This window comes from Vicia villosa, unplaced genomic scaffold, assembly GCF_029867415.1.
Source record: "Vicia villosa cultivar HV-30 ecotype Madison, WI unplaced genomic scaffold, Vvil1.0 ctg.000774F_1_1, whole genome shotgun sequence".
NCBI classification, from domain to species: Eukaryota; Viridiplantae; Streptophyta; class Magnoliopsida; order Fabales; family Fabaceae; genus Vicia; species Vicia villosa.
This window is the reverse complement of record NW_026705346.1, coordinates 377122-400734: the sequence shown is the minus strand read 5'-3', so window position 1 is coordinate 400734 and position 23613 is coordinate 377122. Positions and strand designations below refer to the sequence as shown.

General features: G+C 36.9%; 2 protein-coding genes and 1 non-coding gene across 3 annotated transcripts; all 3 read right to left on the bottom strand.

The window, feature by feature from the left end:
- Positions 1-6382: 6382 nt before the first annotated feature.
- LOC131631110 (small nucleolar RNA R71) lies at positions 6383-6489 on the bottom strand. The gene has a single exon (XR_009292612.1). It is a non-coding gene; the product is annotated as a small nucleolar RNA R71 (small nucleolar RNA).
- Positions 6490-15258: 8769 nt separating this feature from the next.
- Positions 15259-15927, bottom strand: LOC131631097 (uncharacterized). Its single transcript, XM_058901878.1, has one exon. It carries the CDS (start codon positions 15925-15927, stop codon positions 15259-15261), a length of 669 nt encoding a protein of 222 aa, XP_058757861.1.
- A 6396-nt stretch (positions 15928-22323) lies between these two features.
- LOC131631095 (uncharacterized) lies at positions 22324-23127 on the bottom strand. Its single transcript, XM_058901877.1, has one exon. The coding sequence runs from the start codon at positions 23125-23127 to the stop codon at positions 22324-22326; it is 804 nt and encodes a 267-aa protein (XP_058757860.1).
- Between the last annotated feature and the right edge of the window lie 486 nt (positions 23128-23613).

The window sequence follows — 23613 nt, the reverse complement described above, 5'->3', positions numbered from 1 at the left end:
TGATTTTCAAAACTTAATCTTTTGAAAATATTTTGTGATAAAAACCCTAATCATTTAGGTCTTAATTAGGTATAGATTTTGTCTTTACCTTAATTAAGTTGACTTTTGTCAATTTTTAAACTGTTTTCTAAATCTCCGATTAAACAGACGATTTAGGTTTTCAAACAACAAAACCTTGTATCTTTCAACTGTTTTCATAAATAGTAAATCAATTTCAATGGGCCTATATTAGAGTGTAAGACCCAACACCTTTTTCTTTTCATTGTTTGTTTTTTTCAAAACTGTATTTACAAAATCTTCTCATCTGTTTTTCCAAAACATTCATCTGGTATTTGAAGGGCATTATTCCCGGTGAAACTCTTCAGATACCTATGTGACCTAGTGTCTATCTTCACTTCTTCTGTTTTCAAAAATATTAAACTGTTTACAATAAACATTCAACTGTTATCAATAAACAACCAAGCTACTGGTAAAGCTTTGTACATACATCTTCAAAGGCCTCCTCTTCATCCAGGTTAGCCTTTATAGCTTTCAATTTACAAGCTTTCATTTAAACTACTGTCAAATATAAATTGTATATATATTGTTTAGAACTACGTCTGAGTACAACCTTAGGACAAATAAACTATATATATATATATATATATTATAGGACTATGGCCTAAGATTGAGAATGTCTTCCCGGTGAAGGCTCTTTCCTAATTAGAGATCTTTAGTTCAAACCTCAAGATGAATTATTCCCGATGAAACATCTTGAAAAAAGCCTTAGAACAAAAATAGGGCACATCCACCCAAGAGGAATTATTCCCATTTGCTTAGAGCCATTTGCTTAGAGCCAAAATAAGTTCAAAACCACATAGCTTTCTCTTGTGCTATAACAAGGACCCTCGATGACCCTCCTCTTGGGCTTACAATACAAGGACCCACGGACTTCTTAAAAGCATATTCCCAGCTTTCTCTTGAGCTTATATACAAGGACCCATCAGGTTTCTTATAAACATAGGAACAGGTCTTTAGTCACCTTTTAGCCTACCCTGGTGAGATTCTTCTACTCTTTGAACCCGACTTTAAACAAGCTAAGAATGTCTCAATCTCTGCATTGAGTCCACCTTTTGGAATGAGAGACATGGACAGTCTCTGTCATCTTTATCTTCAATCTCCAACAATTTTCCTCCTTAGCAGAGTCTAGGTTCCACATCTGTCTATCCTCAGTTAGTGTCAGCCTTAATCTTGGGCTTTAAACAAGAAGTCTAAAACACTTAATCAAAACCCCTGGAAAGGGTTAGCCTCCAAAAACACTCCTTTTATAATCCAAATTCCCTGGAAAGGGTTAGCTTCCACATCAATCTTCATAAGTCAAATTCCCTGGAAAGGGTTAGCTTCCAAAAAAACAGGTTTTAAAAGATAAACTCTCCATCTGAGTAAACCCCTGGAAAGGGTCAGCCTCCAAAATCAATCTTTCAAATCCAAATTCCCTGTAAAGGGTTAGCTTCCAAAATCATCTTTCAAACCTTCAAAACTCCTCAGTAGAGTCAACCCTAGAGTCTAGGTCAATCACTCAAAAAATTCCCCAGTAAAATCATCTTTCAAACCTTAAAAAACTCCTCAATAGAGTCTAGGTCAATCACTCAAACAAATTCCCCAGTAGAGTCAATCTTCAAACCTGGGTCTTTCATTCATCAATTTCTGCTTAACAAAAGCACAATTCCCAGAAGGGTCAGCCTTTAGTCTCTAAACAATAGAGTAATCCTCAATAGAGTCAAAATTCCCCTCTTAGTTTAAAGATCCCACATTGGTAGATCTTTCCCCATTTTAAGAGTCAGCCACAACCTTGGGCTTTGTACAAGGCACATACTCCCCTTAGAGTCAAAACCCTACTTATAAGTATTCCCCTAAAGAGTCAGCCACAACCTTGGGCTTTGTACAAGGCAGATAATAGAGTCTCCCCCAGTAAGTCCTTCCCCATCAAGTTGCCACAACCTTGGGCTTTGTACAAGGTAGATAAACATCATTTCCTGTGTCAAAAGATTCCTAACCTTCAGGATCTTTTCCCCAGAGAGTCATCCATACTCAGTTTCCTCAACAGTCAGCCACAACCTTAGGCTTCATACAAGGCACAAAACAATGTCTTCCCTAGCTAGAGTCAGCCACAACCTTGGGCTTTGTACAAGACACAAAATAGAGTCTCCCTAGCTAGAGTCAGCCACAATTCTAGGCTTTGTGCAGAACACTAAATAAACCTTTCAATCAAAAACAAAATAAACACTCTCCAACTAGAGTCAGCCTCAATTCTGGGCTTCATACAGAACACAAATCATTCAATCAAAAGTTACTTCCCAGTGGAGTCATCTCCCAGAGTCTATAAAAACCTTTTAAGCCTCAAGCTCGGGCCTCATACAAGCCAGCTAAAATCAAATCTTTCAAACAGTAGATAGACATAACTTATCTCTATAGGGAGATATTTCTCATATCTCACCACAAACAATCATTTCAAACAAACAAACATTTCAATTTCAATTTCAATCATTCTCCCATTTAGGATTTTGAAAGGCATGCTCTGAGGAACACACACCGAGACTTGTACAACTTTCCCTAATTTGGTCGAGAATCTTTCATTCAAGAGACACGTGACTGGCATACTTGTACACAACCAAGTAAGGTCCCTCTCTTAATGAAAAAAACTCAGCTTTTCTGTCACTTTAAATGTTTGTGGTGGAATAGTACAAATACCTCTCTGTAAAGATGACTTCATGTCTCTTTACTGTAAACAAGGATTTAATTCAAGCTTCAACCTTGAGCTTCAAGCAAGGCACCCAAAAACAATTAATTTCCCTAATTAGTTCTCCGAACTACAAAAAGCTCTAACTTCCATTAGTGATATGTAGGCATGAGATTCATAAGGAATCTCAACGAGCAAATACCAAAAATAGTCAGTCTATCTGTCTTTCAATTCAATTCAATTTTCCCTCCTAACACAAAGGAGAAACTTTCTGAATCATCTAGCAGCAAACATAAACACATAGACACAGAGAAGGTTCCCGTAGAGTACTACGGATATGTAGGGTGCTTAAAACCTTCCCTATGTATAACCGACCTCCCGGATTCCAGAATTTCTAGTCTAGGTGAATCCCCACACTTAGCAAACTCCTAGGGTTTATTTGAGATCTTTTTCCCCTTCCTCCTCGTAGGATAATTAAAAAGTTTGTGTGCTATCGTAGGAAGAACTGAAATAAAATTCATCCCACAAACAGGCGCTTCTCTCCTTCCAAATTTCGCGTGAAGGGTCTAGCGTGCCGTCCTCCCAAGTGAAACGGGGAGGTAAAAAAAACGACACCACAGAAAAATGGCGACTCTGCTGGGGACAAGTAATAACCTTGGTTTTAATCCAAACCAATGGTTGACCTGTGCTGGTCCAACCCCAATGAGGAATTAGGGATGCCAAATTCCCCCTCAAACAAGAGAGGTCCTACCTAACCTTTGTGTCATTTCATGTGTTTGTTGCATTTATACTTGTTTATTTTTATATGTTCTGTATCGGGAAAGGACTTGATTCCCCCTTGTGGTGAGAAATCCTATACCCGGATTTGAGTGCAACCTAAGATAGGATGGAGGATGTCTTCTCAGTGAAACCCTCTAATCTTGGTTCCCAAATCTACTCTTGGGATTTGCCTGGCTGGTTGTGATTAACTGCGCCAATGCATTCCGAGACTGATTTGTACCAGGAGGACCTAGAAACCCATTAACCCCACTTAAAGCCTCTTAGGACGTAGAGCGGTGATTACGAAAGTAATTGTCACGCAGATACTACACTCGGAGAAAACTCTCTTGAAGATACCAGTCAACGTATCTTTAAGATCGAGCAAAAGCTCTGAGACCCTTAGAACCCGTTCTACAGGTACAAAAATCCTTATCCATAGTTTACCCTGGGGCGAGGTTTGCGACGTGACTCCATGACCACTATACCCTTCTACGCCATGTTTGTTAAAAACTCTTGTGTGTGCACTCATGCATTCATCATAATAATAAAAACAAAAAAAGTCTTTTTCGAGTCGTTTTTCAAGGAAACTAAATAACGAACGTTTTGAACTTCATAGAGAGAAAGAGAGAAACGGAGAAAGGACTTAAGGATCTATACCATGGATTACGGAAGAAAGAGAGCTAGGAAATACACCTTCAAAATTCCTAAGGTCGAGGAATTGGAAAAGCTCAGAAAACTGTTGGTCAACCCCCTGGCTTTCAAGAAGAAGTATAGAAAACTTCTGCCTCTTCTCAATACCAACATTGTGGATGGGATCCCTCCCACTATGGTACATCTTTACCATCCAATGTATCACTACTTTACCTTTCAGGTATTTAATAAATTAAGGATTACAAAGAAAATAATCAAAAACATGAGCCAAAATGAAGAGAAAAAGAGCAAAAGAGGTGCTTAATTGATGGGGGCGCAAACAACAAGAAACAAGGCCCATGGACCAAATGGCCCAAGATGAGGATGAGGATGCACGTCATTAGGAGGCCCTGGCGAATGACACCTCCACCCTCCTGTCGAATGGCACACGCCTTTACTTAGTGTGTGACGTGAGTCACACACTCACACCAGAAGAGGGCGTCGTCAACCTTATATTTTCTCCTCCTTTTTCTCCTCCGTGAAGCAAGCACTGGAACGAAATAGATTCAAGATTCCTAAAGCTACTCTACAAATACCCAGCAACAAGATTTGAAAGGGTTACGAAGATTTTACCCACTGCCGTCAAATTTACTTTCTCTGTATTTTATTTCCAGCTCAGTTCAAGTTTTCTTCCCAACCAATTTTCAGCAATAGATTTCCACACCGGAAATACTATTGCATTTCAATTTTCTTTTTCAGCTTCAGAATTTAGATTTAGTTTTAGGAATAGAGTTTGTTTCAGCAATTTATTTCCAGTTCCGGATTCAAGATTTGGTACTACCAGATTGATACTTTCAGTTCCGCAATTTAATTCAGGTTTTTGTTTTCAGTATTAATTATTGTTTATTATTTATGATGTATTGTCAATTTGTGTCTGGAATATTATTTACCTGCTATATCTGCTCTGATCCGTTAATTAAAATTATGTCCGGCTAAATATTAATTACCGGTATGTAAGGTCATATAACTGAGGGAATCTAGTAATGCTTTCGACGTAATTTATTAATGAAAACTTATTTATCTGGTTATAATTTCTAATACTTAATTAAACCGTTTTGTAACGAGAGTTAAAAACGATAGAAGTTAGGATCAATAAAAACGAGAGTTTGAGATTTTAACTGGACAGCAGGAATTAAGCATTAACCTTAAATACAACGAGAGCGCTTTAAGGTTAATTAGTCTTCATTTGTTTTCAAAAATTATTTTAAACTTTAATTGACACAGCGAGAGCACTCACTTAGGTTTAATAACAAGATTGTAATCAATAAACACGAGAGCGTGAGAGGAAAGTTTTTAAACTATTGATTTCTACGGAAAGATATTTTAAATTACGATTTGCGTTGATATTTTACTAGATCCCCGACGTCCGACCATTGCATACCGGTATAATTCTCTCTAGATTTAATTTAATTCTATTTCCCTATTTCCCCCATCTGATCCTAATTAATCAGATATTAGCCTTAGATTTACGTAGTAACGATTAAATACTGTAGGTCGATTCTTAGTCCTTTGGGTTCGATAATCTTTAAAGCTACGCGATAGACTGTGCACTTGCAGTCATAATCATAGACATACCCATTTTGTCGCGATAAAGTTTTTGACGCCGTTGTCGGGGACTAATTTAGTTGATATCGTAATTAACTGTTACGTTGTAGAGACTAAGGCACATTTAAATTACTTTAATTCCCTTTGTGCATGCCAAGTACTCGCTCTCGAAGTAAAGACTTAGTGCTGCTAATTCCCGAACCGGAGCGTTCTATCACTGTATCACGTCGATTATGACGAACTCGTACTCTTGTTCCTAATCCTATTTCTGAACCAGTTGAAGAATCCACCATGGCAGAACAGCCGCGTCCTCTCAAGTCTTACGCCATCCCTTCGCAAGCTGAAACACACAATAGCATTGCTGCTCCTGCTATTGAGGCGAACAATTTCGAACTAAAGCCATCTTTGTTATCAGCAGTACAACAAAGTCAATTTTCTGGGAATCCGACGGAAGACCCTAATCTTCATTTGTCAGTGTTCTTGCAATATGCAGACACTATAAAAGAAAATGGTGTCAGTTCGAAATCTATCCGACTACGCCTTTTTCCTTTTTCACTGAGGGATAGAGCTAGAGCTAGGCTCTAGTATTTACCCGTTAATTCAGTCACTACCTGGAATGAAGTGAAGAAAGTCTTCTTAGCACGATATTTTCCACCTAGTAAGACCGCCATGCTAAGAGCCCAGATCAATGGGTTTAGACAAAAAGACAACGAGTCTCTATTCGAAGCGTGGGAGAGATACAAGGACATGCTGAGGCTCTGTCCACATCACGAATTAGAGGAATGGCTAATTATCCATACCTTCTACAATGGTCTCCTATACAACGCGAGACTTACAATTGGTGCCGCTGCAGGTGGCGCACTGATGGACAAAGCACATGCCGATGTCTATGCACTTATCGAGAGTATGGCTCAAAATCATTATCAGTGGGGAAGCGAGAGAGCTCCGTAAGAGAGAACTTCTGGTGAGAAATCTTCAACAAAGAGTGGTATGTACGAGATAAGCAGCCTTGACTGTGTTAACGCCAAAGTCGATGCCCTAACTCAGAAGATAAAAAACCTGACTGTAGCACCTGTAGCCGCCGTGGCTGCTGTAGCCCCCAACTGCAAAATATGCGGGATGTGTGGACATGCTGCCCCCGAGTGCCATCTTTTAGCAGGAGTTTCCCCCGAACCAGTAAACTATGCTTAAGGAAACCCTTACTCGAACACATATAACCCAGGATGGAAAAATCACCCTATTTTTTCGTATAAGAATAATAATGCTTTATATGCGCCTGGCCAAGCACCTAGTATAGCACTTGGATATCAAAAGGCACCCTTAGCTGCTCCTAACATCCCTAGGAAATCTAATCCAAAATTAATGATGGAAAATTTCATAGCCACTCAAACTCAGACTAATAAGGACTTCCTAAACCAAAACGTACACACCAATGAGCAAATCAAAAAGTTGGCAACTAAAGTAGACGCGTTAGCCACTCACAACAAGATGCTTGAAACACAAATCTCTCAAGTGGCACAACAACAAGCACCTACTGCCGCACCTGCTGGGACGTTTCCTGGACAACCACAACCGAATCCGAAAGGACATGCTCATGCCATTATTCTGCAAAGTGGTAAAGAGATGGACGAACCAACTGACCCTAGACTTAAAAACCCTGCTATGTTCCAAAGCCCTAGTAAAACAACTGAGGAGGAAAGTGGACCCAAAGATAAATCAAGTAACCCAAAAGAGAAAAAGGACAAGGAGGGCGAGGCGGAGGAAAAAGAAGCGTCATACGTACCTCCATCACCCTATAAACCACCTATCCTGTACCCTAAAGATTCGAAAAATCTAAAAGCATAGGGCAGTTTAAGAAATTTGTTGAACTTCTTAAACAGTTGGACATTATAATTCCTTTTACAAAATATATTACACAGATGCCCTCATATGCTAAATTTCTCAAAGAAACCCTATCAAATAAGAAAAAGATAGAAGACAATGATACCATAACTCTCACTGACGAATGTAGTGCGATAATTCAAAATAAAATGCCACCTAAGCTGAAAGACCCAGGGAGTTTCTCCATACCCTGCAATATAAGTGTTTACGGTGATTTCCGGTAAACAACCGCTAGTCCTCCAAACTATAAAATATACTTTGGTTACTTGTAGGATCGACTAGATTGATCCTAGGACATAGTCAAACAAATGTCTTTTTGAAATGATTCGATTCATGTTTGCCTGTTCTGACTTCGAGAAATCTCGTTTTGTGACTCGATCTTATGAATGTTCACTTGAAACAATACTGGTTACACAAGTTAATATAACTTTCGAAGAAACATAAATAAAAGCATGTAAATTGCAGAAAAAGTAAAGTGCAGAAATATAACATGCAGTAATGTAAAATGCAGGAATGTAAAGTGCTTCAAAATGAAAGTTTAGACGCAATGAAAGAAATGCAGGAATATAAATAACGGAAAGCAAATGAAAGCAGTTATAATGAAAAGATACTTGAATAAAGGAAAATACAAATGTATTTAAATTAATATTGGTGTCATACGTACATTTCTCAGCGAACTCGTTCTCTAAACACTTGATACTTGAGTGATTTGTGAGTGATTTGTACAAAATGAACACACGGAATCCTAACATTAAGACCCTTATTTATACTAAATTCGACCCTAACGGTCCTACACTAATCTAATGCCACGTTGCCCATAAGAATCCCTGGGATGCCATCGGTCCTTGTGCGGTTACACAAACTACTTCGAAATTCAAATCATCCCGCCTGAATCCTCTTTCGACGCGTGGCAACGTGACCAGAATTGAGAATGCCACGAAGACACGTTCAGCCTCAGTACTTTACGTATTTCGCAAAAACGTTTAAGTCTTTTAAAGATAATCCTCTTCGAATTATCTCCAAGTCTAACCATCTTTTACTCCAACTTAAACCAACATTCTCGAAACATGGCCATCAGTAGCCATTTTTAATCTCAGAAATGGTCATCAGTAACCATCTTCCTTCGAATTGTACCTCTTCAAAGGATATTCTTTCTAAACGAAATCTTCAGCCAACAAATTGCCCCCAATAAATGCCTGTTTCGAAAAACAAGAGAAATAGGCGTTTTTTGTTATAATGAGATTTCGTTTTACTCACTTCTGAGAGTTCCAAACAACTGACTAACGTCATAATCATTTTGCCTTACCTAGGTTAGGTACACAAGTGTGCACAAGAAAGAAAACTGGTTATATGACTTGGAAGGACAAGGTGAAACTGATCCCGAGAAGGAAGAAAGTGATCCGATGACACCGCCTGGCTACCACGATATTGATGCTACACCTGATGAAGATGTGTCTATGGTTGACCATACTGCTGCTATTGAGACCCTTCGGAACGATGTTGTTGTACTTCGTACTGACTTAGGGAGACTCCGAGGAGATTTCCATGGATTTATGGATTTGGTCACGGCAAATCTAGACATTTTATATCAGCATTTTCAGTCTGTTCCTGCTCCGAAAAGTGGCTAATTGAAGACCTTTAGTTTAGATTTCTAACTCTTACATTTTTACAATGAGGACATCGTCTAGTTTAAGTGTAGGAGAAGGAAATACTTAGTTAGGATTTCCAGTTTTTAGTAGTTTTATATTTCAGTATTTCAGTTTTAGTATTTTAATTAGTTAGTATTTTCATTTTCAGACAAATTTTAATTCAAAAATTTTTGGTTTTAATGAAATTAAATTCAACAGTTTTCCTTATTCTGGTTTTTATTCTCCTCTTCTATATTTCGTCTGCTATATTCCTACTGTGTGTGTGCATTATAATTGCTGCAAATATTTGTTGCTAAGTACTATAATTATTAGAGATGAATCCTGCTACATTGCTTGCTTAAACATAATTTTTCTTGTCTGATACCTATACACTGCTGCTGCTATAAATTTACACTGGTATAGGCTAGAATTTATTTTGGCTACTGAGTTTTATATACACACCCAGCTTCATACTTTGACTACTAGTCAAAACTATTTATGCCAATTGATGTTGGTCCAATAGAATTGCAAGCACCATGGTCAAAAAGCCTGAAAAGAATCTCTGCACTGAACCAACACGCTGAACAACACACAGAGGTGCTATTCATTTTCTATTTCACACATGCCATGCATGTCGTCCGTCAGAGAGGACCCCACGCCGACCGTCACAGCCAATAAAGTGACGCTCGTCACTCCCTTTTGTCGCTACCGCGAAAAATGGATCAGAGTCGCCACTAATATATTTATCCCATCGAGGGAAAGGAATACCAGGAAACCTAACCCATAATAAGAACAAAGTTCTTGCGACTAGAGAACAGGGTACGGGAGTCGGTTACGCAAGGGGAAGGTGTTAGCACACCTCACGCCCATCGTACTCGATGGTATCCACCTATGTTTTTTTCTATCTAAAGTGTGTATCTATGTCTAAAACCTAAATGCGAATGAATGCAAAAGATACACGGGGAAAAGAAGGAATTATTTACAAGTGTGCTCGCTTGGGCCCCGCGACCCAATGCCTACGTATCCCTTACAAGGAATCAGAGCTACCGTAGTTCGGCTCAATAGTTTCCATTTGTTTTGTGTTTTTTTAGTTAAACAGAGGTTAAGGTCGCAATCCACGATGCTCGAACTTTGGAGACTTGTACGCCTACTTTTGGAAAGGACTTAACTTGTTCTTAACAGCAGAATAAACTTGAGTTTGTGTCTTTTATTGTAATTCCATGATGACAAAACCCACTACAAGGCTTCGCATCATTTTCTTACTTTGTTTTAAGTCTGAGCCTTTATTAAGCATTTTGAATGTTTTTTTGGTTGGGTATTTTTTAAGGGAAATTTATTTGTGACTTAGATCGTACAAAAAAGAGTTTAAGTATTTAGAGAAATACACCAAGGCCTACGCCTCAAATTATTTCTCTAAATAGCGGTTAAGAAATACACCGAGGCCTACGCCTCAATCATTTCTCTTCCGCTAAGTGGAAAAGAAATACACCGGGGCCTACGCCCCAATCATTTATTTCCTACGATGAAAAGAGGTAGGGGTACGATCTTCGTCGGTATTTATTAAGTTTTTTTAAGGTTGAAAAAGAAAAAGAAATGAGAAAGGGGAACTAACCTAGTTTCTAATCTAATTGTCATTTACAAGACTAATTTCTTATTCAAGACTAAACTAGCATCTGAGGAGAATTAACTAAGAAGAAAGTCGTTTAAGTTAACTAAAGTCAACTTTAACAACTAGGGGTATTTTAGACATTTCACAAGGTATTGAAAATATTCACAAAAAGAAAGAATTAAAATCTAAACTAAAAATGAAAATATTCACAAGCATTTTTTGTATTTTTCTATTCATTTCAAAGCTATTTCCAAAAATTAAAACTAAAAAGACTATTTATTTTCTATGTATGAACCAATCAAAACTTAAAGAAATCAACAATTAAAAATCTAATTAAAACAATTATTCCTAACAATTCTAATTAGTCAAAAAAACTATTTTTTATCATTTTTTATTTAGGCAAAATTCAAATATCAAGCAAAAGAAAATAAAAAGGAAACTATTTTTAATTGTGTTTTTTTTTCATTGTCAGCAGGGGGGTGAATTAGCAATTAGAAATGAACTGATTCTATGTTATGAGCGAAATTGGGCCTGATTTAGGGGGTGAGAAAACAGGGCGCTATGGTCCAGTCCAGAGGCGTATGGTGTATTAGCAATTGTGGGGTGTGATTCTAAAAATACCTATGGCCCAAAAGTTTATGGGCCAGTTGCTTCATCCAAGACTATTCATTTCTTTTCATTTTGTTTTTCATGCAGATTTATTTATTTATTTTTATGTAATCAGCATTTAACATATGGTTTTATTAGTATGTGAAAATTACCACCTAAGAACGTTGCATCAACTGGGCATATTATTCTTTAAGTAGAATAGGACAAAACAAAACAACAGCCAATCAGAGTTAGGCACGTTATTTCAATCATTAGCATAAAGCAATATTTGAATTTTCTTAGTTTTTTTTGGAAATTTTGTCAAACTCTCGATTTTATTTATTTCTTTGATTTTCTTTGACCGATTTTCCACCTAAAGTCAATATTTGACATTTGACCTTGATCTTGACCAAAAAGTCAACTTTTCTTGATTTTTCCAAATCCAAATGAATTCCCCCTTTTATTCAGTTTTCGATCCAATTCTCAATGAGTTTTCACCCAAAGAAGCTCCAATGAATATTTTTTTCAGGGCAACCATATTTTTATATTCAAAAATCATCTTCTGATTGACTTTTGACCAAAAAATCAATAGGGTTGACTTTGGTCAAAACCCTAACTTGGAAATCCTGATGAACCTGAAGCTTGCATCTTTCAATCAAGACTCTGACTTAGAGACGATAAAACCCTGACCTCATGAGAATGCCATTGGAAATGATGCCTGAGACCTCAGATATAATTATTCTTAACCAAGAATTTCTTCAGCCTTAGCCTCCCTTTTTTGTCAATTTTCTTGAACAGTAACAATGATATGTATGAAAGTATTGTGTGAATGACCTACATGATGTATGCGTGTGAATGTGGTATGAAAGCCAATTGGGGAATAAATAGGTGGGCAAATTTTGGGGTGCAACACCTTTAAATGCATAAACACATTAGCATATGTTCTCACTTCTATCTTCCAGTGCTGTTCAAATATCCTCCCCATTTACTCCACTCTTTTCATCTTCCTTCAAACCTCTCATTAATTTCCATTTACCACCAATTCAATTCATTTCCAACCTTCACATTCCTATAAATTTCAGTGCAACAGAGCCATAAACATCAACCGTTCTGCTACTTCTTTTACAAAATTTTCATACCCTCTGCAGAATAATTTATATGGCTAATCTAAACCAACAAAACGAAGGAGAAGCCGAATTCCCAGGTGTTATTTTCTGGAATGGAGAAGCGGGTTAAATTCAACGCACGCGTTACCGAAGTTTTTCTCAGAGAGGTGTCATTAGAGGATTGAAGCGGGGCAAAATGAAATGATGACGCTGATGCGTCAGATGCAAAAGATCAACACGATTATGCGTATTGGAATGATCAAAGCATTGCATCCCTCATGGAGGAAATGCATTGTTTGACATACCGTGTTGAAGGCTTACATGATTATGTGTATCATGCTGGGATAGTTCCTTCTAGAGACGTCGAGGAAGGACGAAGGGGAGGTAGAGCACGTACCTGAGGCCGAGCGCGAGGAGGGGGAAACGAGGAGTGAGTTTTTACTGTTTCTACCACACAAATTCGCATTGAGGATAACGCAAAGTTTAAGTGTGGGGGAGGAAGCATGCTGCTTTTCTTTATATTTTCGGTAGATTTAAATTTCTAGTATTTAATTTCTAGTATTTCTAGTTATTATCCTAAAAAAAATATTTTACCTTTCTGTCATTTCTATCCATGTACTTTAAGTTCATATATGTGAGTATCTTCCTGTTTGTCGAATTCTCCATCTACTTGAACCATAAATTCTTTTTATATGCATAGCCTGACACGCTCGAAAAGTACAAGGATACACAATTTAAAGATATGTTAGAAACTGAAGCACTATTAAACAAAATTGCTACAGTCTTGACATTCTAGAACCCCAAACTATGCAAGATCAATTTGAGGACCTATTATCCCAAATCTTTAAACCTCTAGCTTTAAAGTAGCTTCGATTAGTTTATTCAGCAGTCGGCACCGTCTTAAACACAAACTACATAGAGAGCTGATGAATATAAGTGAATGATCCTGAAAAAAATTTCAGTGAAAATTAAAAGATTACACCGACTAAGCTAGGTGAACCTCACCCAGTCATTTAACCCAAAGGATGTGTATCTCGCGGATTAGAATAAAGAAGCCTATTGTCGGTTGGTTCAAAAGTATCTGGTATTGAACTTGGTAGGGTGAATTACAGTTCAATCCCCTGCAGCTTACAGTTGGTAATAGATGTGGGTACCATAAAGATGTGCCAGAGCCCCATGTTAATAAGAATCAGAATCACTAACCGGTTACTCTACTATGTGCGTGTGAAGATAAAGGGCTTAATGTGATTGCGCTTGAATGAAAACAGGTAAAATTTAGCGAAAGGAACTAGATGAGCTATAATAGCATGATTCGAATTGGGTTGCATAAGTTGGAGTTATCTAATGTCACCACTGTATCTCTGATCCATTAATTAAAATTATGTCCGGCTAAATATTAATTACCGGTATGTAAGGTCATATAACTGAGGGAATCTAGTAATGCTTTCGACGTAATTTATTAATGAAAACTTATTTATCTGGTTATAATTTCTAATACTTAATTAAACCATTTTGTAACGAGAGCTAAAAAAGATAGAAGTTAGGATCAATAAAAACGAGAGTTTGAGATTTTAACTGGACAGTAGGAATTAAGCATTAACCTTAAATACAGCGAGAGAACTTTAAGGTTAATTAGTCTTCATTTATTTTCAAAAATTATTTTAAACTTTAATTGACACAGCGAGAGCACTCACTTAGGTTTAATAATAAGATCGTAATTATTAAACACAAGAGTGTGAGAGGAAGGTTTTTAAACTAATGATTTCCACGAAAAGATATTTTAAATTACGATTTGCGTTTATAGTTTACTGGATCCACGACGTCCGACCACTGCATACCGGTATAATTCTCTCTAGATTTAATTTAATTTTACTTCCCTATTTCCCCCGTCAGATCCTAATTAATCAGATATTAGCCTTAGATTTACGTAGTAACGATTAAATACCGTAGGTCGATTCTTAGTCCTTTGTGTTCGATAATCTTTAAAGCTACGCGATAGACTGTGCACTTGCAGTCATAATCATAGACATACCCATTTTGTCGCGATCAGTCGAATCTGCGCTGGCGAGGCTGAACAACTTTGTAAGCCAATACACTTTCCCTTCCGACTCAGATCAATCTCGATAGCATGCAGAAAAGATGGGGCCAGAAGCCACCAATCAGACAAGCAGACAATTGTAAAGACGAATGTAGACACAGTGATCAAGGCGAAGAGAGTGATCGAGGAGATGAAGACTCAGCTGGGTCAGAAGCATCAGGAGCAGCTCTCTAAAATTGAAAGATCTGCGGCAATCCGTCGTCGGCTTGAGGAGCTGTCGAAAGAGATGTCTGACTTGAAGGTGGAATTGGATCTTATCACCAAACAGGAGGAGGAATTCGCTAAGGAAATTGCCACCACGCGGGCACATATGCTAAGGATGACTGTCGATGTTGTTGTTGTTAGCCAAGCTACGAATCAAGTCAAAAAAGAGATCAAGGCGCTCAAGGATGAATCCGACACCTTGGAAAACCGAGCAACAGATCTTCAGCTCGAATTGCGTTCTTTCCAAAAGCAATATGGCCACTTATGATCTTGTTGAGACCATCTGCGTATGGTTTTATTTTGATGTAACTTTTTTTGTATTTTTTTTTTACAATGGTTTTCGGACCAACTTTTTTTGTATTTTTTTTTTACAATTGGTTTCATTTGCTAGTTTTTTAATACTTTTATCTAGCTCTGTTTCGACTTTCTATCTACGTCGTCGAAATGGTGAATTGCTGAAGGGTAGGTTTATACCCCTTTAAGTACTTACCATTTACCTTGATAACCCGTCGATCCGGGGATAGTTCCTCTAACTCATAAGCATTGTTGGTAAAGACTTGTATTACCTTAAACAATCCTTCCCAATTTGGTGACCATTTTCCTAAAACCCTATCATTTTTGTCCATAGGTAATATCACTTCCCAAACTAAATCATTAATAGCGAACACCTCATTTTTTACCTTTTTATTGTAAACTCTAGCCACTTTATCCTTTTGTCTTCTTAACGAATTGAGGGCCAACATTCTTTCTTCATCCAAATCGACAAGCTCCTCCGTCATCATACTCCAATAGTCTTCGGATGGTATTTCATGTTGTCTCTGTATTCTCACTGATTGGACGTATATTTTGACTGGTAATACGGCATCATGTCCATATGTAAGTCGAAATGGTGTGGTGCCGGTTGCTTCCTTGAGAGATGTTCTACATGCCCATAAAGCTTGGTCTAGTGATTGATGCCAACTCTTTGGTTTCTTTCCTACATGCTTTTTAATTAGGCTGATTATTACTTTATTGGCAGCTTCGACCTGACCATTTGCCTGAGCGTAGTACGGTGTCGACGTTAACAATTTTATGACAACCTCTTGAGAAAACTCTTGCATTTTTCGTCCGGTTGTCATACCCCAAAATTTGCCCGCATTATTTTAAGCTTTACAAGGATTTTGGGTCCATTGTTACTGACATCTTGACATTAATTAATTTTGTTTATTTAAAACGTACGATGGTTTACTTTAAACGATTAGTTCTTTTAAATAAAAAATATTTGTATGACATTCATATATTTTCAAATGTCATTCAGTTTCGAATAAATGAGTTAGCATAACTAGTAAAAAGGTATGACTTGGAGGTGAGAGGTCTCGGGTTCGAATCCCACTTACTAACTTTTTTTTATTTACTTCACTTTTAGTTTTATTTGTTTTTGAATTTCTTTTATTTAAATATTTGTTATTTATTGTATTTTTAGTTTCATTTGTTTTAATCTTTAGGCTTTCAGTTATTTTAATTAGGGTCCATATTTATTTTTCATTTAACCTAGTCTTACTATTATACTACCAACAATTTTCTAACCGAACGGGGGACAGATTCACCAAGTGATAACCCTTATTTCTTTTCTCTCGTACAGTATACAAAAAACCTATTTCAAACCCTTATTTTTCCATTAACATATTCTAACCATGTTTTTTTACATTCTTTTTGTCTGCTACCTTTTTTACAAACAATTAACAAAACCAAATCCTCACCTCCCCAAACCGCTTGTAAAACCGACCAAAAAACTGATCCAAAATTCATCTTCATCGCGCTTCATAACCCATATCATAACATCACCACCAAATTGCAGCAATGTCACTACTCACATTCATCAAAATAACACCATAAACCTATCCTCACTGAAAAATAATTTCAGCCACAACAACCTTCAAACAGCTCAATACCGACACGGCTAAATGGCAATCAGAACAGTCCCGTAGCAATAAAGACACAATCGAAATTAGTTTGATTCTAACACTTCCATTTGTTTTTTTTCCAGCAATTTACAGAAAGAATAGAAGCAATCCAATACCCGCATCGTTCAACATCAATCAACGCACAATCACATCAACAACCAAAAGCCAATACAAAAAAATCGAAGACGAGAATATGAAGGTACAAAGTCGGTAGATGAATCAGAGGCTCCTCAACGCTAATAGAACTTGCAAGAGAAAAACAGAGTTCAATAGTAAACTGATTTTGTTATCATGTTTGCATCCTTTTTCAATACCGCTCCACACAGTTGCAACAATCGACTTCGAAACTCAAATATGAAGAAGCACCACGACAACATCACCAGCTAAAGCTTAGCCACCGTAAGACATCAACACAAACCTTCGATCAAAACCTTCAGATTCTCCACATACCATAAGAAATAGAGGAAGAAGAAGATTCGCAGAACACCACAGTGAGAAGCAAAGACGGTTTGTCCCAAAACCAAAATGCCGACATCGCCGCTCAGCCTTTCCGATCTCGGTCCTCTCCCTTTACAGCCGCCGCGATTTCTCCTCCGACGAGCGGCCATCGTACCACCATGGGGAAGAAGAAATCGTGAGATTGTGGAGAGGAGATTTTCACCTCTGTTATTGGCAAATTCTCTTTTATTCATATGTGTTTATATATCAATTTTCTTTTATTTTTGTTGTAATTATATTTCCATGTGGCATATTATGAATGGTTTGTTAGGACTTATGGAAAGGTTCAAAGAAAAGCTGAAGCGTGAAATCTAGGGATGTTCGCGGGTCGGTTGGATTCGGTTTTGAGAGAATCCGATACTCAAACCTGTAACACCCCTCTAATTCTCCGCGGCAATTAAATAAATAAATCAGAGTAACATGCAACAAGGGTGTCACAATTCATAATAAAATAAACATCATTCCATCATTGTCATGCATTCACCAAGGAACATCTTAATACGAATCATAATTTAAAATCTCAAGTTTACAAAGCGGAAATAAATCATCAAATTTGCATCACATCATTAATGCATTAATCCTCAAAACAGATCAAACAAATAGAGTTATTAACTAAAAACTCAAAGCATCGCATTCCCCAGTGTTACATCTATCAGAGCATGACACCTGACGCTAACTAACAAATTGACTCATGAGCTAATCCTCACCAAGTCGAAGCCGCTATCCTCAATCTGAAAAATATAATGTAAGGGTGAGTCTCATCACAATTAACAGATACTATTGCATCATAAATAATAACATATCATATTTATATCATTCACCCAATCAGATTATATCCAGATAATTCAACAAAACACACACTAGCAATAATCGATTCATAACACTAAAATACATTCAATCATGTTGTGAAAATCATACATATGTAACGACTGACACTATGCATGTGGTACCAAACATCATCAATGGGAATAACCCACCGGCCGATCTAACATCATCAAGATACGGCCCTGCCAGCACAAATTCCACACAATGGGAATTATTCCCTTCACTGAATCCCCTCATCATTAAGATTCAACCCTCAACATATGATTATGAATGGATGCAAACATATATAACATACTTATACCATCATCATCATCATCATCATCAAGTACGTTTAAATATATATTAGCATCATTCAAATATAACCCAATTATCTTCATCATACAATTCATAAATCATCACACAATTATTACTTCAACATAGCATGTATTTAACACATCTCATCACATATATGTACAATACATCGTTCATCAAGAAATAAATCATGTTTTTAAAACAATTCAATCTACACTTCATTTCCATCATTTAAACACATAGGTTACCTCGTAAGGTTCATCGTGGTCGAAACGACACTAAAAACGGTCATACGGTTTGAAAGTTATGCATCTTTTAAATTTCCCCAAAAACAACCATCACTAACAGCACGCGGCGCCAACAAGGTTTGCGGCGCGAACTGAGCGCATCAATTTTCCTTAGCTCTCTGCCAAGCACTTCCCGGCGCAAACAAAGGTTCGCGGCGCGACCTGAACAACACAAATGAGTTTGCGGCGCTAATACACGGACGCGGCGCGAATTGGCAATTTCACAGACTTTTAGGTCTGCGTCAGACCCTGCGATCTCACCCAATCTAAGTCCAAAACTGACTCTAAACATCATATACAGACAGTTAATCATCAATTGCATCATTATTCCTCATCACACATCAAAACAACACACAATCAACCAAAAATCTAGGCAAATTTCATCAAATTATAACCTCCCTAAACCTAACATATAATTCAATTGACTCAAACAACATCCCTAATCAATATTATTATCTAAGAACGCGAATAGATGCTAACCGGAGAGTCCCCCCTTACCTTAGCCAATTCCTAGATCATGATCTCTCATTCTTCTGATCCTCTTTACGTTCCTCATCTCTTCTCCCAACTTCTCCTTTTTCACGTTCTGACACTTTCTTTCTCAATTCCTTATTTCCTTTATTTTATGAAAATATAAAATAATTAGTAATGGGTTTACTCACTTAGCACCCCCACACTACTAATCTCACCATCCAGCCCAAATGCCATAACCATCCTCTTCCAATTATTTTCATAAAATTCATAATATTCCTAATTATTAATTCAATTCCAAATTAAATTAAAATTAAAATTATACGGGTGTTATAAAACCGGTTAAACTTAAATGGATTGGTTTGGATTGAATTTACAAATTTTTGCGATAAAGCCCAAACCGAACCGATCTGAGAAACAACTGGTTGGTTTGGGTTGGATTGATCGAGTAGATAAAAAAATGCAAAAATATTTATATAAATAACTTATTTAAAAAAACAATTTTTCATAATAATATAAAAAATATAGTATTAATAGTGTTCAATTTTAAATATTATACTAGAAATTTTTCCATAATAGATTCAAAAATATCTAACAAGAAAATTATCTAAGATAAAGACTTTTGAATCTATAACTAGTCACTTGAGTTAATATGATAATAAATGTGTTTTATAACTTAGTGTTAATTTATCACATTACACCAACTATTTTCTAATAACAAATTAAAATAGCATAACTTGTTCACCTAAAACATTTTATTTTTTTCTTATAAAAGTTGAATGCTTGGTAGTAATTTTCATGATAATTAATTATGGTTGGTTTGGGTTGGGCTTGCGGGTAGAAAATTGAAAATTCGATGCCCGAACCGATTGTTATTGGATTTCATTGGTTTGGTTCGGTTCTTGTCCAAACTGAAAAAATATCCAGCTCAAACACTATGGTTTGGTTTGGGTTCTGGTTTGGATTCTGGTTTGGTTCGAATTTACCCGAACCAATGAACACCCCTAGTGAAATCGATGGGAAGCTGATGGGTAAGGTTTCACTACTCCCTTTGTTTTAAGGTGAACACTCCGGTAACCTTGAGTTTAGTTGGGTACTGGTACCCTTATCCAATCAAATAAAGTTATTCATTGTCATGTCATAATTAAAGTTTTTAATTAATTTACACTAAAGAAATCGGTACCCAACTACTTATCATGGGTACCTAAGAATTTACCTTGTCTTAATTATTACTACTAATTTTGTTGTTATTGATATTATATATATTAGAATTTAATCAATTAGGTATTGTAATTAGTTTTAATCATTTAATTAAAAAACAATTAGTTTAATTATTTAATTCTTGACATATTTTTAAATCAGGATTAGTTTCTAATTTGTATATAATTTAATTAATTAGGGTTAACTTAAAATTAGGCCAATTAATTTAAACAACTAGGATTTGTAAATTAGGATTTAATTTTAGGTTTAATTTTAATTATAATTAGGTTTTTTGGTTTAACCTTTAACTTCAAAAAACCATAGTAAACATCAAAGTAAACCCTCGAAAACCTTAGATAGGTATTGTCCATTAGTTGTAGGCTCAGGTTTTACCCTTAGGTTTTTACCCTTAGGTTTGCCATTAGGTTTTTAGCCACTAAGTTAACCTTTAAGGTTTAGGTTTACAACTTTTGTCTTCAAACATTGAATTTCTTTTATGCGGGAATTCTCTTCTCATTTCATATTCTATGATTGTCGAATGTCTTCTGTTTAATGTTTTTTTTCTTTTTTTAGTTTTGCATTTTAATTGTCAATCCTTTTATTTAATTATTGCCATTTGGTTTTATTATTTAAATTCCTGTCATTTAAAATTCTAGAAATTCTAGAAGGTGTATAGGCTGCCTATTCTATTTTTGATGTAATAGTAATTAGGTTTTATTATCTCCATTTACTTTCCGCATCTTATAACCATACTATAACTGGACGTAGCCCACTAACTCAAGACTAGATATCTGAAGCTAACACATGATTGTTGCACACACCCACCTTTAGGGTAACCTCTTTTCCATTGCCTTTCGAATAATAGTCAAGTCCCTTCGAGCGTAGGGATACCTTAGCACATGCTGCCTACGAATTCAAATCATCATAGTCCCTCCGATAAAAATATCATAGTCCCTTCGAGTTGCCTACGATAAAAAATGATCTTGTCCCTCGATGTTGCCTTGATAAATGATGACCGTCCCTTCGAATGCTAAGGTATCCTTACTGGTTGCTACAAATGACTATTCACGTCCTTTCCTAAGACTTCCTTCCTCCCATATGGTATGGATAGACTTATGGCAAACGATGATTCTCGATGACCCGTACATCCAATGAAAAGACTACCTACCCTCTTTATGGTATGGATAGTCCTTTCAAATAAAATACTTAAAGAACAAGAAAGATCCACTCTTAGGGTAGGTACTCTTAACTTCTTGCTCACATTCAAATCAAACTTTCAAACGCTTTTCCCACTTCTTTTCAAATTACTTTCAAAAAGGCTACACTTATTCACAAGTTAAAGTCCTTATTCAAATACTTTTCTAAACACACACGACACCTTTCAAACAAACAAACAAAGTGAGCTAAGCAATTAAGAGCCCATGGATAACCATGGATACAAAGGGTGCTTCTTCGAACTCAAAATCTTTCAAAGGTCTTTCCCGTTCTTTTTGCCTTTCCTAATTGGATAAAATGAAAGTCGGTGGCAACTCTTGCTATCCGCAACATTTTTAAAAAGTCAGTTCTCCCACAGTATTACACCGGTGAACATTGTTCCTTGGTCGGTTGTGATGGTCTCTGGTATTCAAAATCGACATATAATGTGATTTTGCATGAAGTCTATCACAGCTTCCTGATCGACATTTCTCAAAGCTACAGCCTCGACCCACTTTGTAAAGTAGTCAATACCGACCAAAATGTACCTCTGCTGTTTTGACGAAGCTGGTTTTATTTCCCCAATCACATCCAAAGCCCACCCTCTAAATGGCCAAGGTTTCACAATGGCATGCAATTCGCTTGCAGGAACGTATTGGATTCCCCCATGCATCTGGCACTCTTGGCATCCTTTTGCGAAGTCTATGCAGTTTTTTAATATTGAGGTCTAATAAACCCCTGAACGCATCAAATTCCACTTCATTTTGTGTCCATCTTGGTGCACGCCTCAGGCTCCATTGTGTACGTTCAACACGGCCAAATATGCTCCGCTTTCCCCTAGGCACTTAAGCAATAATCCTTCAGCTGTTTTCTTGAACAATTCGTTTCCCATTAGAACGAAATCAAGAGCTCTGTATTTGATCTTCGTATATGTCGAACCTGTAGGGTTACGTAAGTACTCTACTAACGGTTTACGCCAGTCGTTTTCTTGTCCATTATCGACAGTCAAAATTTCAAAATTCTCGACGTCGACTGCACCTAAATTTATAATTGAGAAATCTGAGGGAGATAACACAGTTGCTCGAACCTTTTTCCTCACTTGAACAGGCTCCTCGTCTTCATCTTTCTTGTTTCCTGATACCTTTTGTGCTAAATCATTAGCTTCTTGATTCTCTCGTCTGGTTATGTGTCGAATACTTGTTGAGTCGAAACGCTTGATTAGCTTATTCGCAATTACAAAGTACATGATTAAGTTCTCTTTAACGCATTTGTACTCCTTAGAGACCTGCTTAACCACTAACTCAGAATCTCCCATAATTTTGACGCTCCTTTCCCCCAATTCTAGCAGCAGTTCAAGTCCGGTTATCAAAGCTTCATACTCTGCCTCATTGTTGGTACACATACGATCTATTGAATACTTGAACTCAGCTGAAATTACATCTGGAGAAATTATGACTCCTCCTATCCCTGTGCCATTTTTGTGACTGGATCCATCGAAATATAACTTCCAGGGTACGAAGTCGACATAATTTTGAGGCACGGCGACCACGGAATGGTCGATAAGGAAGTATGCTACTACTTTCCCTTTCATTGCTTTCAACGGAGCATATGTTAGGGAGTATTCAGTTAACGCTAATGCCCATTTACCAATTCGACTGTGCAAAATTGGTTTAGACAACATATGTTTAATAATATCAGAGTGCGAAGAAACATACACATCAATCGGCTTTATATATTGCTTCAACTTCATACAAGAGAAATACAGACACGGGCATAGTTTTTCTATGTCACTACACCTAGTTTCAAGACCATTTAACATTCGACTAAGATAATATATAGGTCTTTCGACACCATGGTCATTCTCTTGAACTAACATGCTTCCTATAGTCGATTCTGAGGCTGCGATATACAACCTCATAGGCCTATTTCTAACAGGTGGTGCTAGTATAGGAGGCTTTGTCAAATACTCTTTGATCTTGTCGAAAGCCTCTTGATGTTCCTTCTTCCAGATGAAGTCTTCATTCTTCAGTCGAAGCAGTGGTGAGAACGCTTTGTCTTTCCACTTAATTTAGATATA